Raw genomic sequence first — 16,156 nt, 5'->3', positions numbered from 1 at the left:
AAAGTACAGCACGGTATATTAATTTTTGATGTGCCTGATGAGATATTACGGTATTTATAAAAACGGAAATGTTTTGTTTCACTATAGCAAAAACAACCTGTCATCTTTGAAAAAAAAAACCAGTTCGTACTCACCAATCACATGCTGGAATAATAGTTGCTAGAAGTAGTCTCAGAACTGGAGTGAACAAAAAAGGTCATCTCCAAATTGTCCATCACAAATGCATGCCGATTATCTCTGAAGAATGCCTTATACTGCGAAAACGACCGCTCCACATCACAGGACGTCAGAGGTGCATAGTTAAAGAGAGGAATGTCACCAACACTAACACCTTCAATTTCACCAGCATGGGCATCCTCCAATACTTGAGCAACTTCGCACCTTTTTTAAACCCTCTGTTTTTAAAGAACAAATCTTGTTATTTCGTCCTTAAAAGTCCCTGTACCTGCAAAGCTGAGAGTGAATATAATTTATTTTCAACAGTACGCACTTCCTTCACTGTTTCGGACAACAGGTTAGTGTATTTTTCAAGAATGCCTATGGTTTTACACAAGACGCTTCGATTGGCAGATATAAACGACAAATCACTTTTCAAAGTACTGTCTTTAAGTAATTCCTGTACAATTTCAATTGAAGTCGCGTCGTTTCTATCTAGTGCATTCACAACGGATGTTAAATTTTTAAGATTGGCTGCGTAGTACACCACTGCGCTAAGCCAGGTACCACACTGCGTAGCAATAGACAGAGGAGGAAGTGCATCAAGACCTGGGTTTTTGTCTTTAAACAGATCGCTTACTGAGGGTGCTTTTACAAATAATGTTTTGCCATTAGACAATAATTTATCCATTTTTAAGATACTGATTCTTTACAGTTTTACATTAATCTGTGTAGAGCATGAACTACGCAAGTTAAGTGTATCATTTTCGAAAAGCTTACATAATGGCCTTCAGCTGTTTTTTTCTACACGTAAGCTGCGCTATCAGTAAGTTGAAGCAATACAATATCGTATTTTACACATTTCGGCCAAGGTAAGTGCATGGCTTCTTTAAAATTACTAGCTACAGTGACACGGTTTATAGCAGGCATTTCTTTACACGCTAGCAAATAAGAATGTCCACAAGCAGTTTCGTTATTCTTCAACACACCAACTACATTTCCTTCTTTTCTGCCACTTGAATCAGTAGTTTCGTCAATGCTCGCCCACAGTATTCCCGCTATCACATACTGCCCGAATCCTTTGTAAAGATTCTACGTAACATTTTGGAAGACAGTTTTTCCTTAACGTGGATTCGTCTTGAGGCTCAAAATTAATGTATTTTGTTAGGCAATTTCTGAGTCCCGGATTATTTATTTTGCCAAGACGAAAGTCGGCGCATACAAATGTTTTGCATAAATCTAGATAATAATGGGAGCATTTATACAGGCCTACATTTGAAGTAGCCGGTTCATCTATTAGTAATTGTTGCGAACGCACACGCGAAGCAGCCACATTGCGATTATTTCCAGACAAATGCTGGGTTATTGAGACCGTTGATTTGCACTTACTGTAATACCACATGGTTAGCAAAACAACACTTTTCCATCGGTAGGGGAATTTTTTTTAAAATTCCTCTACATATTGTTGAAGAAGCGATGTTGTACTCGACTTCACTTTCGGCCTTTTTGCAGGTTACGCACGCATTTACGGTGAATCACTGTTCCAATAAAAAAAGGCAGCAGACACAGAAAGAGATATTTCTTCTCTCTTAGAAATTCAGAAATATTCACATGACCACGGGAATGATATATGGACCCAAACAACTAACCTTACTCGTAGGAACGACACAATCCCACTGAGAATAGCTTCGTAGTCCCCAGTGCGCAGTTTACAACACAGTAGCATTTTAAGTGTTAATTTGTAACAATTATTAATGATTTATGTGCTTATTTTGGACTTCATGAAAATATATTTACATTTTAAAAATTTGAAAATGTGTTCCTTTATGTAAAGTAAGATTAGGTTTTAGCGCTTGGGGATACACAATATGAATAATAAACGTTGCAAATTGTGTTAAAATATGTAATTACCTAAAAATACCCTCCATAGCAATAACGTTGTGGGAGAAATATTGATCCGCAGCACATATATCATCAAGAGTGAGAATTCCTTAAAATGAATCGTACAATATTGAACCCCAGATGTGATAACCTTATATAGAGGATGCCTGCGCAGTTTTAGTTCCTCTTTAAACAATAATCACCACTAACATAGAACCTTACCGACCAAAGTTCTAAGCTGAAATGTTTCTGATCGTTGTGCACCATATCTTGTCTAAAACGATATTGCGCCTGCGATAACCGCCATGTGAAATATTTCAGCTTAGAACTCTGGTCGGTGAGGTTCGATGCAAAGAAATCCGTTCAATAGTTACAGACCGTAAGAAAGTGGGGTCAGAACAATTAAAATTATGATAAGAAACAAACTTCCTACTAGCAATTTTTTTCCAGATTCGGAAGGAGTAAGTAACGCAATGTCAATTTAGATAAGATATTGCACCCATCATAGCTAAGTTCAAAGCTAGCATTTATCTCAGGGGTGTTCGGTTCATCTCTAAAAATCTAAAATCAAACTATATTTCGAAGGCCTAGTTCTAACGCCACGTCAAGCATTATTCCTAGAGTAGGGAACGGTAAGGTTAATTTTCCTTTGCACATTAGCATAGGAAAATGAACACAACGAAAAGTGTTGTGATGGACTGCATATCAGTATGTGGTTGGGAGGCGTGGCCACCAGTCTTAAGGGAAATAACGGATCGGAACAGTATTGTCAAATGTGTGGTATTAGAAATAGGCCGTTGATATTCCAATCAAGGCGCTCAACTAATACTACAGGGGTGAACGGGGCAAGAAAAACTTTCTGGGGTAACTGCTCATCTATATTAAATCAAAGGTGGCTGAGATGGGAGGCTCCAAAATAGGGTTAGAAGATTATCGCTCACTATAGGCAGGAACTCTGTGTACAAAAGAGGATAATAGAACTCTTATCTTTTGAAATAAACAAAATATTCAATTTTGTTTTAATGTAAGGTTTTACTGTGTTGAGCTGGCATAATAGACTACATTTATATAAACCTAAAATTTGACATACAAAAGCATGTAATATTCATCAGATCATTCTGATGGCTGGAAAAATGACAACTGTGGTTGAACAGCGACTCGTGTACTATGACACAACGTCCTGTACTGGTCTAATCACTGACCCGCATAGGTCAAACTTATCACAATTTGGGGGGCTGCGAGTGCGAAGATACCTTGAAGTCGTCTGCACGTTCCCCGAGATGAGCTACCTCCAGAGCTTTACACATATTTATAGCCTGCAATGCTACACAAGAAACGATATCGTTAACAAGAGGGTATTCAAGGAGGGACAGTAGCCTAACCGTCCACATCCCGGCACTAAAACCCGTACACCATTTCATTTCAATTCATATTCTAATATTAAAATATAAACCAAGATTTTTAAAAATAAAATTGTTATTTGCTTTACGTCCCACTAACTACTTTTACGGTTTTCGGAGACACCGAGGTACCGGAACTTAGTCTCGCAGGTGTTCTTTTACGTGCCAGAAAATCTACCGACACGAGACTGACGTATTTGAGCACATTCAAATACCACCGCACTAAGCCAGTATCGAACCTGCCAAGATGGAGTCAGAATGCCAGCGCCTCAGCCATCTGAGCCACTCAGCCCGACCCAAGAATATTTTGGGTTTTGTATATCATACAACAAAGCCTCCGTGGCTCAGGCGGCACCGTGCCGGCCTCTCACCGCTGGTTCTGCGGTTCAAATTACGATCACTCCATGTGCGATTTGTGCTGCACAAAGCGGAAGCGGGATAAGTATTTCTTCGGGTACTCCTGTCTTCCCTGTCATCTTTCATTCCAGCAACACTCTCCATTAACATTTCATTTCATCTGTTAGTCATTTATCATTGCCCCAGATGAGTGCGACAGGCTTCGGCAGCCGGCACATTACCTATTCTCGCTGCTAGATGGGGGCTTCATTCATTCCATTCCCGGCCTTGTCGAATGACTGGTAAAAGGCTGTGGAATTTCGTTTCATATATCATACAACAAACTTTTTGGGCATTCGCACCAAAGTTCTGTACCATATTGTAATGAACGTGGCTGTATAAGGGCTATGATTCTCGTTAAAGAAATAGAGTGGTTTCATAGACCATTATAACTGAAAAGCGATCTAAGCCACAGTAATTATCGTTAATGATCTCCTTTGTGAAGAGGAACACCGCAGAGGAGAGCTCGGTAGGTAGCAATATGACCTTAATCGCACTCTATTTTGATAGCTTATTGCAATGATCATCTTTAACTCTCATGAAGATTTTTCCAACTATATCAACTTCAAAAACTGGCTTACGTCATCAAAAGTTTATTATGAATTAATTTTTAGATACACCAGTTTTTCAAGTAATTTATTCGCCCAAGAATTAATGAGTAAAGAATAAAAATAAGATCTAAAATATTAGAGATGGAATGTAATAGAGTAAGGTTAGATGGAGAACGTTATATAGTACTAAGAAAGGGAATCATTGAAGAAGTAGAGGAATTTTGCTACCAATAGTGGAAGACGTAAGCAGTGCATGAAATGTAGGTTTGTATCACCGACGACAGCCTTCATGAAAGAATGAAGTTTATCTAGAACGTGACATTATATGGACGATAACTAACGGAAGTAGAATAGAGAACAGAAACGTTTGAAATGTGGTGTTATAGAAGAATGCTTAAGGTGAGGTGGGTCATTCAGAGGTACTGAACGCAGTAGATGTGAAGAGAACGATTTGGACGTATTTGACCTGAAAGGGAGAGAAGTTGGTTGGTCATGTTCTCAGATTTTCAGAACATGTTTATTTAGATTTTGAAGGAAGTGTATTGGATAAAAATGGCCAATAGAAACCAAGAGAACAGTATAACAAAGAGATTAGTAAGGATTTAGGTTATGCTAATTATGTAGTGATGAAGAGATACTGTCAGAATAGTGTGGTGTGGAGAATTGAGTCAAACCCGGCCAAGTGGGTAATACATTAACGTTTACGGTATCTCCTCAGAGGGCCAGCAGTGACATACATAGTTGTTTACCTAAGCCGTGATGAGATTATATACGTGATGATGACATTGATCAGTGCGTAGAACTGGCCTTGTTCGCTACGCGAGACTGGCAGTTTGAATCTGGAAGGCCGCGTGGTCTATAGTGGAAGATAGGTATGTAGATTCATTGTAAGAGAGGAGTGGGATAGTGTAAGGTGTGATGTATTTTCGAACTGCATCAAACTAGTCCAGGAAATGATGCTAAAGTTAGAAAAAGGATCGTGAATGGGGGAGGGGTCGGTAATGAGTAATGCCATTCAACCATTAAGGAATACGTGGGCTGTAAATAAAGAAGTGGCAATATCGACAGAACGCAATATTTAATGAACTAACAAGTGCAATTGCATTGCATTTCTTCTATGCGTAATGGTTCAAATCCCGTTACAAGCATTCATCTGTATTATTATTTTATTTGTATTACTATTATCGTTATTGGTATTATTATTATTATTATTATTATTATTATTATTATTTATATCATTATTATTATTGTTATTATTATATCTGTCGTGATGACGATGACATTATGATGAAGACGACACATACATCCAGCCCCAGTGTCAGCGAAATTAACCAATTAAGGTTAAAATTCCCGAACCTCCCGGGAATCGAACTCGGGACCCCTGTGACCAGAGGGCAGCACGCTAACCATTTAGCCATGAAGCCCGACTTCGTTACGGTAATCTGTTCCGATGGATGCCAGCCAGTGCATACCGGTGCTGTTTCTGTACGTTGGTGAGTTGATGTGAAACCCAACGGGACGCAATTTTCCTCATTTTAAGACATTTCGTCAGTATGTGCCACACCGTTTGATGACTGGAACCAATCTGCACGGATAATTCCAGGTCAGTCCATCGATGGTCTACGGAAACGAGACCACTCACGATGTCAATCTGATCTTAAGAAATGGACGGCTGACCTTTGCGGGGAAAACCGCAGCCACATTCCGACCTGTACGAAACGCTTTGACTCATAGTGCAATCGTCCTATACTGTAATGCATTCTCGCCACAGGCTTGACGTAATCCTTCATATCATTCGGATGCATTTTTACCGCGGGTAGCCTCGATTATAATCCACCTTTAGAAAACATGCATTAGGGCGGTGAAATCGTCCCTCTTCAATTCAACGCCACACAGCAACAACACTCCCAGCTGGTTCCCCGTCAAATGCACTCTTCACACCGACAACAGAGTCACCTGACCACTACCATATCCTATTTGCACATGCCCGATCTACTGTGAGTGTCTGGTTTACTTTATTTACAGCCCTCATACAAACCAAACAAATCTCGTGGCACATACAGCTAATAGTGAACTTTGTTCTCTCAAGTTTGGTATCTGTGATTGGACTTTGGTACAAACCGCACTCTAACCTTACTTAGATGACGGTACGAATCAATACTATACCGAGAGTCAACTCAAGACCTTAACGGTCCCTTTGATGTTAGTCAGACTTCTGGTCGGTGAAAAGGCTTCCGCAGCGCCAAATAGTTTCCTAGGTTTGATACTTGTTCCTGAAGTCAGGAGCTTTCTTCAGTTTAGTTAGATATTCTGGTGAACAGACTTGACGAATTAACCATTTTTGCCCGGCATAAATATGGAAAATATATCTAAGGTTGTATGTTTTTCGAGTTATGAATAGTTATTGTTCTCAGTGGTGTATGTAGCAAAATAATAATTATGTAATATGATACTGATATCTTATTGCACTGCGTACTTAGTAAGCTTCGTTTGAGTTCATTCCATTGCTGATAGTTCGCATAATATGTGCGACGTTGAAGACGGAACCAAGAAAACTGCTGGCAATACTGGTTGCAACAGTATGTTCAGTATTCGTAATGGCTGCCAGCCGTGAGCAAGACGTGTGTGATGCCGTGACGCTTGAGTCCCCTGTAAAATACTTTAAAGCTAACAAAAGTATTGAAAAATTAAGTAGGAACTCTAAACCAAATTATTTTAAACGTTTTCAGGAGCCTACGAGATTAGAATCCGCTGTGGACTGTGGAAGACGTGAAAACGACCGCGCAGCTGACCGGCGTTTCTGTGTACAGTGTTTACGCCGCTCACTTGGAATTTAAACTCCACGGAAAATCCAAGTATCCAGCGAAAGGTCGATGTGTCAGCTCAGTTCAAACTATGCACTCGCCGTAAATAAAACAGGAAGGGCCTTAACACGGTATGGGAATAGGATCCTTGGTGTATTCCATAATAATAATAATAATAATAATAATAATAATAATTTGTAATTACTTTATATTCGTAACCGCCCTCTACCTGCAGAAATGTTGTCATGAGGGGAACATGAGTTCGTTTTCACCTTCCGAATGACGAGACTACAATATTTACAACATTCCTGCAAACATTGTATTTTGCAATCCCACTCACGGGTGGGTTTTTCAGCGTTTTGAACTGTGAGAAACTGCCACTGACAGTCGTTGCACGAGAGCGGAATCGTATACTTATGTTGTAAGTCTCCATGTGCCTCACACAAATTGCTTTATGAAATAAAAGTAAACCTTGCTTCTCTTGCATCGGTATTTGCCAGTAATCTGTAGGTTTTAAATGGTCAATAAAGGAATAAATAGGTACAGTACGTAATCAGAGTACAGCTAGGTGAAAGGAAGTGATTTCGTTTGATGCTTCACTATTTCAGAATGAAGTACTTGTCAGATAGACGCACGGCGTTAATGATAAGCTGGTTGTGGCGGAGATGGAGAACGGAGACGGGAAGGGGGAACAGGGGACGTGCTCACATGCGGAAGGATACTTTTCCTAAAGTCTTGAGTTGAATTTCAGTATAACACCACTGAACAAGTTCACATCCGTATCTCGCGGAAATTGAGGTGGGAGATAGCAACATAGTCTATCTGACGATCCTCAAACTTCATGAGGTGAGTGCCAAATCATACACTTACGAGGATTCTTTTTGAAGTAAGTGGTCATAATTTTAAGAGTCATCTGCTAGTAGGTGCTAATGAAGCGTTCTGCATTGTGGTTGGTTCGGGTTTGAACTGGATTTTTTTCCGGGGGCCCCCGAAGCCCGCTACCCCCGCGTGACCATCGACTCAATCTACATAGCCTCCGACATGCTATTAATTTCTAAGAAGAAAGAGACAGTAGGGGAAGAGTGGGAAGTAATACAAGGAGTATCTGCCGGTTTCCGAGTCTGACTCGCTACCACGGCAAAGTTGTATTGGTTGGATAGTGTTAAGGTGTGGTATTGAAGGGTCAGGGAAAAACCACATAGCAGAAAAGAGCCTACATGTAAAACCTGACATCTTGTGATGGCACATGCAAGGATGTGGGCTGGAAAGGTCCAGTGGTAGTGTTAGTTGAGAAGAGGTATAATGCACCAGCCATGATCCATCGTCTCGCCGTTCCATCTGCCAGGGGATCAGTCCGTCTGGGCACTGCCGTGACTAGCGCGGGCCTTGCCGGCTGCAGAGCCATGCGTCGAGTACCACTAGGGCCCGTCGCACAGCGCCACCTCATTGGGGTCCCTCGTACCGAGTCTCCGATCCCGGAGAATGAGGCCAAGCCCGCCGGGGCGGGGACCAGTTGGAAGGGGGTGGGTCATGACGCCGGGCCTCCTTCCTCTTTGCCCGCGCCATGGCCCGGTAGACTGGGCAACTGCGATGGGAGGCCGGGTGGTCCCCCGCGCAGTTGGCGCACACCGGCGTCTCCTTAAGTGTTTCGCAGGCCGTGTAGTGGTGATCACCGCCACAACGGTTGCACTTCACTTGGAGCCCACACCTCTCCTGCCGGTGGCCCCACCTCAGACAGCGGAAACACTGCAAGAGCTGCTGAGGGGGACGTTTCAATCTCACCTGACTGCCGCCACCCGCTGAGGTCCTCTCCTGATTGGCTCCTCGCTCGGCTGCTCTCCTAGGAGCAGTCCTGGGTTTTGGCTGGGTAGCCCTCTCCTGGTGGGCCGGCGTCTTCTTCTTCCTCCTGGTCCTGGGGTGGCGCCTTTTTCCCGGGGGTCTCTTCTCGGCAGTGCCGAGCCGCTCAGCCTGGGTCGCACAGTCGCTGCGCCAGGGGGCGGTATGCTCCACCTCCGTTGTGGCGTCGCTGGTCTGCGGCGTGGATGGGAGGACTAAGTCGGTGTTAACCGACTTATTCCTTATCCATCGGTCCTTCCTGTCTGTCTAGGTAGCGGCCGTGCTGGTAAAGCGCCTCGATATGTAGGCGTCGAACATCCCTGGAGCGTCGACTCTGCCTGGTAGCCGGATGACCTGGTATATCTGAGAGAGATCCCTCGCGATATTGTCCAGGTGCTGCTGCCTGTGGTCCCTGATGATTAAGCCTCCAGGGAGGAATTTCTCGACGTTCTGCGTAGGGGAGATCCTGCCCCCCTTGGACACGGGATGGCGCATCATGTGCAGGACCATGTCCCGCTCAGTAGCTGCGTCCTTCCCCGGCCTGTAGTACACGAGGAGAGCCGGGGCCTCCGGCGTGGCGGAGCTCTCTCGGAACACGAAGACGTCAGTGGGGTCGCACCCGTCCCTGTAGGCGTCCTATTCCGTCTCGTTGTCCACCGTAGTCATCCTGGTCCTCCTGAAATAATATTCTGAAAGAGCAAAGCGAGCACTGATAAGTGCTCAGCTTAGACAAATGCTCCTTCGGAAGAGTACAAATAAGTATAGTTGCCTGGCTTGCACTTAAGAAGTACAATTCGCCTGGCAAGGAGGGGGACAGCGGAGCGAGAGACACGTACGTGTTCTCACTAGCACAGTCAAGCTCGTCCTCCTTGAACTGGATGTTCACCTATGGTGTATTTAAAAGTTAACTCCTTGCCCATCTGGGCTTTGAAGTAACCTAAGAGAGTGATCGGAATCTTAATGCTAGGTAAGACATACAGTATCAAGTTGAGTCCAGATCTCAATCTTTCTCAGATGCTGCAGTTGTTTCGATTGATAGGAGAATGAATATCAATTAAGGTGTTATCTTTGTTAGCGCACTGAATAGTAAGAGTTGACTAGCGCGGAGAGATGGATTTGAAGTCCACTAGAGTGTCCACAGTGAGTGTATGAACTAACAAGTCTATGCCTAGAATAATTACATTATCAGATGTGATATTACCGTTGGTTTTGATCATTCTGTATCCAAATATCATTGAGATATTTCCTAATAGCCAGGTAGTCTACAGAGTATCACGTCATCAGCGAGACAAACTACCAAATGACGGTAGTTCTTATTTCCTCATTATTCATCTCGTTACTTTTATACAGGTTGGTCAATGGAAACGAAGACGGAGTTGGCAATGCCGCAAATAGCTGACGGGACAGCCCAGAGGTTACAGCACTGCATCGTTTGATGTTTGTAGTAATATCTCCAAATCAGGTCAGTCTAAGACACGCGTCTGCTAAGTGGAGCGAAATATTGAAACAACTTTCGTAGTTTTGTGATACCAACGCTAAAACGGATTATGTAAATAAAAATAATTTTCGTTTTAATATCAGTATGGCATATTTTGTGACGAAGAGTATGATGGCAAAGTCCGGTATGATTCTGGTGCCCTTAGAAGACGCTGTTCCAAAGATTCCGATATGTTCAGAACTTTGAAACTGATAGATGGTAGAACACAGCAGGTTGTACATTTCGGACTCTGGCTTCTTTTCTCAACAGTCAAGACATTTCAAGTTCATGAAACGAGCCAAGAAGACCTCAAATCGTTTTTAAAATATATTCAAGAACAACTGATACGAAGAATTACGAACAAGGAGCCAGGAAGGGGAACTGGCTAAAAATTACAAGGATCAGGCATGAGAAAACTTCCGGGCTAATACTATTCAAAAATCTACTTGTTTATGAAAACTTCCGGGCAGTCGACTTGCGGCGATCCCAATGGTACAAACGCCCAATACCTATGCTGGCGAAAAGTTACGACAGACCACTGCCCATAAATTTTCTGAAGGAAAAGTCATCTGCCACTAATTCACACGGAGTGTCACAATATTTGCATAAATATCGAAAAGAGCGACCGAGTACCAGAGGATTCTCACGTGTATACTAAGGCAACCAAGAAATTTATTCCCTAAAGTTGATGACTAAATTCGAATAAAACTTATTCCGATATTTTATTACATTCGCAAATGTATGCCACTACAGTTTAGAGGTCATTGCAATACAATATGGATTTCAGCTAGCTCACCAACGTTTAAAAGCGCCCCCTGAAATAGTTGTTGTGATATAGTATATGTTGTTCAATACGTACAGTGAATGCTCCTAGATAAGTCTATTTTTAAACTGAACAAACCTTAAATTGTATTAATAATTGCAAACTGAATTGGAGCGATTTATAAAGATAGGTAGGACAATGAAAACAAACATGACTGAACAAGGTAATAGCAGGCACCCTAGAAACTTAATACCATAGAACCTGATAACCATGAAATACGTAGAAAACTCTAAGATTTCCGAAGCGGTTGAATGAGATCGAAATTGGGGCACAGAAGAAAAAAGTGCAGTAGGCAAGCATAAGCATTTTTCACCCAGTGGGAATTTTTGTGAAATTAAAAATTTCCTGAATGTGCACATTTATTTTTAAAGTAAGAACCCGACAAAGATGAGAATTATTTCGTGATATGGGCAGATATATACTAACGGGACACTTCCAAGCTACCAGAACCTAGAACCTTAAAGATTTTTCCGAATATCGAAAATTTTATATTGAGATGGAGGCCACGCTTCTGAACTGTTCTTATAAAGGATTAAAACTACATTGAAATGTTGTAACCGTACAACAGGGTTACAGATTCCATTCAGTATTTATTATTATTATTATTATTATTATTATTATTATTATTATTATTATTATTATTATTATTATTAACCCGATTCATTAGATTTTATATATTCTGTTTCTCATCATTTAGACTGTAATAATTAGGTATCACGTATATTATTGTATTTAATCATAGGTTAAGTGAAATTTATTTGTAATTATTCTGTATTGTAGTAAGTGAGATTTGTTGGTTTCACATTGTCATGCTGTGGCTTGTAACTCTGGCTAGATGAGCTGGCGTAGTATTTTGCAATCGAGGCTATGTTTAACTGTGCAAGTAGATTTCCCGGTGACGCATTCAGCATAGTCATTCTCAATCCGCTTGGGTACGCTTAGACGACACATGACTGATGACATCAGTGCGTGGGCACGTGATTGCGACCAAGTGTCAGTATTCGCCAGCTACTGTATGTTGAAGTGGAAGGGATGAACAGTGAGTAGGGAGATGAGTCGTCATCGCGAGGTTATATATAAGTCGATGCAACGGTGGGGAGAGGTATTCAGATCATATCGTTCAGATCATATTGTGCAGATTATATGAAACAGTCAGATGTATCAAATGGAAGAAGTGGTCTTAGTGTGATGGTCAGAGCTAAGAGTTGTGTTTGAAGAAGTAATAATCGAGGAGGTCTACAAGTGGTGGTTGTATCCGAGCAGAGACGGGTACTATGCAGATAAAGAAACATCATCTTCTTGTGAGGATGGACTTCACAAGATGTTTCAATAATATTTTCCAATTTCTTATAATATATTGAGTGGACGTAATTACATTGGAGCTCCCCACACGCGTACATGGTATGTAGGCCAACTCCTTGTTATATAAGAAGATAACAGCAGACGGCTCCCGACTTCAGCTCATAGGTTTTCCCAAGAATTTCAAGTTCAACAGCGGTGAATGCAGACATCAGGTAATTAAAGCATCAGACATGTTATGCATTCATAACATGAAGAAGAATGTAATCAGCGGCGATATCACATCTCACTTCAAGTTCATGCCAAAGGTTTTTTTTGTTTAGATTAAATTTTCCTTTTATTAGTACCGCAAATCTCACGATATATTTTTTTGTTAAATTAAAAGACGTCAATGATTGTTCATTGTGACGTAAATTATAGTAACAAACTCAGTTTTATTTTAATTATAATAAGTGATTCCAGTTCCATGTACAATCCTCAATTGTGGAAATGCAACAGTAATTTAATATTTTTCTGATCCATATCCCTGTATATTGCCAAATATGTGAGTTTATCACCTCACGCCTTGAGATAATTTGATATAAGAGGTATGCTCTACCGAATTTTGTTGTTTTTCTTAAAAAAAGCAACTGGCGCTCAAACAAATGTCATTTATATTGTGTGGAAGATATGAAGGTATAAGAATAGTGGTTGGAGTAGTCACAATGTGATAGTGTAATTTTCAATCGCATCAACAATTAACTTGTTTATCAATGTCTGATCTATATATATTTCGTAAAACATGCCTGCTTTAATCTCTTCTATCATCCCTTGAGGTCTGAGTATTGAATTTCCTTACATCCGGTATCTAGGATATTTAAGTAAGTTCAGCTTATCTGTCTCCCTTTGACTCATCACTGCCCGCTGCGCGCCATAGCAACAAGGACAGCACTTCGTTCACTTAGTCCGTGCATGACATGAATTGTTATCTCAAGTTACGAAAATAAGAATTGAGAAAAAAGTATTAAGAAAATTAGTAATTAAGAATTAATATAATAAGCTCGTATCTTATGACAGGAGATGTAAAGTTTCAATTTTAACATTTTAGTATACCGCAATGCTGAGCTCTTCGATACCTGCCTTCTTCTCCAAGTCGTCTTAGCGATTTTGTAGGCGGATGTTCTAATCTTTCTACGATTTCATTTACTTTTTCCTCTTTAAGTACACGTCTCTTAACACTTCGCTTCTTATCGAGTAAAGAAGCAGTCCCTCTCAATTCGTTTACGAGTTTCTGTACGGTCTCCCTATGTGGAGGGCGAACACTTGGAAACTGTGTTACAAATTGCCTAATGACTTCCCTGCAATGCTCTGTTTTCACATACCCTGTCCTCTGCCGTGTACACATGTGTAGACATTATGAGAATTATACCCCGAAGTAACCCTTCGCAAATCGAGAACAGTTGGAAAGACAGATCAACACTTAGTACGTTTCTAAACACGGACCTGAACTGGGAAGTGCGGGTATTACCATGCTGTCGCTATGCTGTATGTGACGAGACGACGAGAGGCAGATAAGCTGCGCGTGCCTGCCGGCCAACAGATGAGAGAAACTCACTGTATTAGATTGACACATTTTACTTTTATCATGGGTTTAGCTTAAAAAGTATATATTACTTTTCTTTACTTTCAGGTTCCTCACTTTCTGTTACCTGGCAGCATTCAACTTTTGGCTGCTGTTGTGTCCTGCCACACTTAGTCACGACTGGCAAATGGGGTCTGTACCCCTCGTGACGTCACTGGCGGACATTCGAAATCTCGCCACTTGTTTCTTCTTCGTGTGTTGTCTGCTGGTGCTGTACAGAGGACTCCTCGACTTCGAGGTAAGGGACACTGAAATGTACATACCGGAGAAAATAACATCTCTAACTAAAACTTAACCTCGAAAAATGAAATAGTTGTTTCCTAGCATTTTGAGCTTTTATAAATAGAAATTTTAAAGCATTCGCCTTTACCTCCTTTCAAAATTTGTCACTGTGGACTCACACCTCAAGAGTTTATCAGTGTGTCTTAGATTTCACTACGGTATTTTTACAAGCCTACATACAGGCATTTGCTAGTCAACCTGTCATTCTGAATAAATACCGTGACTATATATAAAACTAGTCTCTACGTTGTCCTGGGTTCGATTCTTAGCTAGACTGGACGGTTATCTTAGTATAAGGAGCCAGAATGTGTTTATTCACGATAAATATATTTCTACAGCTTTCATAATATTGGCGCTAAACTTTTTATGCTGTTTTTAAATTGTTGACGTATTATTTATTTTAGATATGAACACGTTTTTAACTGAAATACACAGTAGAGTCACCCACAAAATGCCAGTTGATTTCAGCATGTAAATAGTTAAACTGACAAGGAAACCCTTCCATTTGTAAGTCTCCGATCTGATTGAGATTTGGTACAACGACTTTAGGAATGCTTTATTCATCAAAATTAGATGCCTAGTCGTATATTTAGCACCTGTTTTTGGGTGTCAAAATTTGCTCGTTTAAGCAGCACGTAGACAGGAGTGAGCAGTGAGAACCAGGTAGATGTGGAGAAGTAATGTGTGTGCGAGAGAGAGTGAGAGCGTGATACATGACTTGGCCGGCCGCCCCACCTCTACCTGCTTCCTGCCACTCACTCCTGTCTATGCGGTGCTTAAGTGAGCAAATTTTGACGCCCCAAAACAGATGCTATGTATACGACTGGGCATCTCATTTTGAAATGGCTGAATAAAGCATTCCTACTGAAGTAGTACCAAATCTCAATTAGAACGGAGACTTACACATGGAAACGTTTCCTTGTGAGCTACCATCCCATGTTGGCTTGCAGGTGCTGGAATATAAATCAGTAATGAGGTGAAGACGAACACTGATCAGTCCGGATAGGGAAAAGAAATGTGTATTATATGATTTTGACGTTAGTGTGATGTTGAGTGGCAGACGGATTAGATATTCCACACGTTGTGCAACTAGACAAATTTCTTAAATTTTTGTTCTCATTATATCATGTAATATTCCATGCAGCTCCTTTCCCACCGCTCTTAAGAAAAGCACCGTGCTTAGCAATAATGACCAAGGACGTCATGAAGGAAGTGTCCTTTGGAGGAGACAAGATAGCTTAGCTCACGGCCTATCAAAAGCCCAAAATCTCACGCGTGCAAATCGAGGCGCAAGAGCTCGGTGCACTGTGCATCGTTCCCGCTCAGCTGGACTCGGACCAACGCTTCGTCTCTGGGCTACTCGGCTGAGCTCGCCTAAGCTCGGCTCTACTCGGCGCAACTCAGCTCGGATTTGGAGCGCGACGTAGCAACTGTGGAAGAGGGAGACAGGGGGAGCGAGCGAGATAGGCGTGAGGAAAGAGAGAGTAAGCGCTATTACTCCAAATCGAGGAGTGGGGGGTCTGCATTCTGGTCATTCAAGTCAAGTCGTCTTTTGCACCGTGCACAGTGCATGCACCAGGCGCATGCACTCTGAGAGGCCCTGGGCCTTAGCCGAACATATACTCATCTT

The 16,156-nt window shown here is 41.6% G+C and overlaps 1 protein-coding gene across 1 annotated transcript in view; it reads left to right on the top strand.

Moving 5' to 3' along the window:
• LOC136866683 (protein O-mannosyl-transferase TMTC1) overlaps positions 1–16,156 on the top strand; it is a 1,311,771-nt gene that overhangs the window by 685,488 nt on the left and 610,127 nt on the right. Inside the window, exon 7 of the mRNA XM_068226807.1 lies at positions 14,293–14,482. Within this exon, the coding sequence (XP_068082908.1) occupies positions 14,293–14,482 (190 nt within the window). The remainder of the gene's footprint in view (positions 1–14,292; positions 14,483–16,156) is intronic.

The sequence above is a fragment of the Anabrus simplex genome, chromosome 3, assembly GCF_040414725.1.
Source record: "Anabrus simplex isolate iqAnaSimp1 chromosome 3, ASM4041472v1, whole genome shotgun sequence".
NCBI classification, from domain to species: Eukaryota; Metazoa; Arthropoda; class Insecta; order Orthoptera; family Tettigoniidae; genus Anabrus; species Anabrus simplex.
This window is presented reverse-complemented; position numbering and strand designations above follow the sequence as displayed.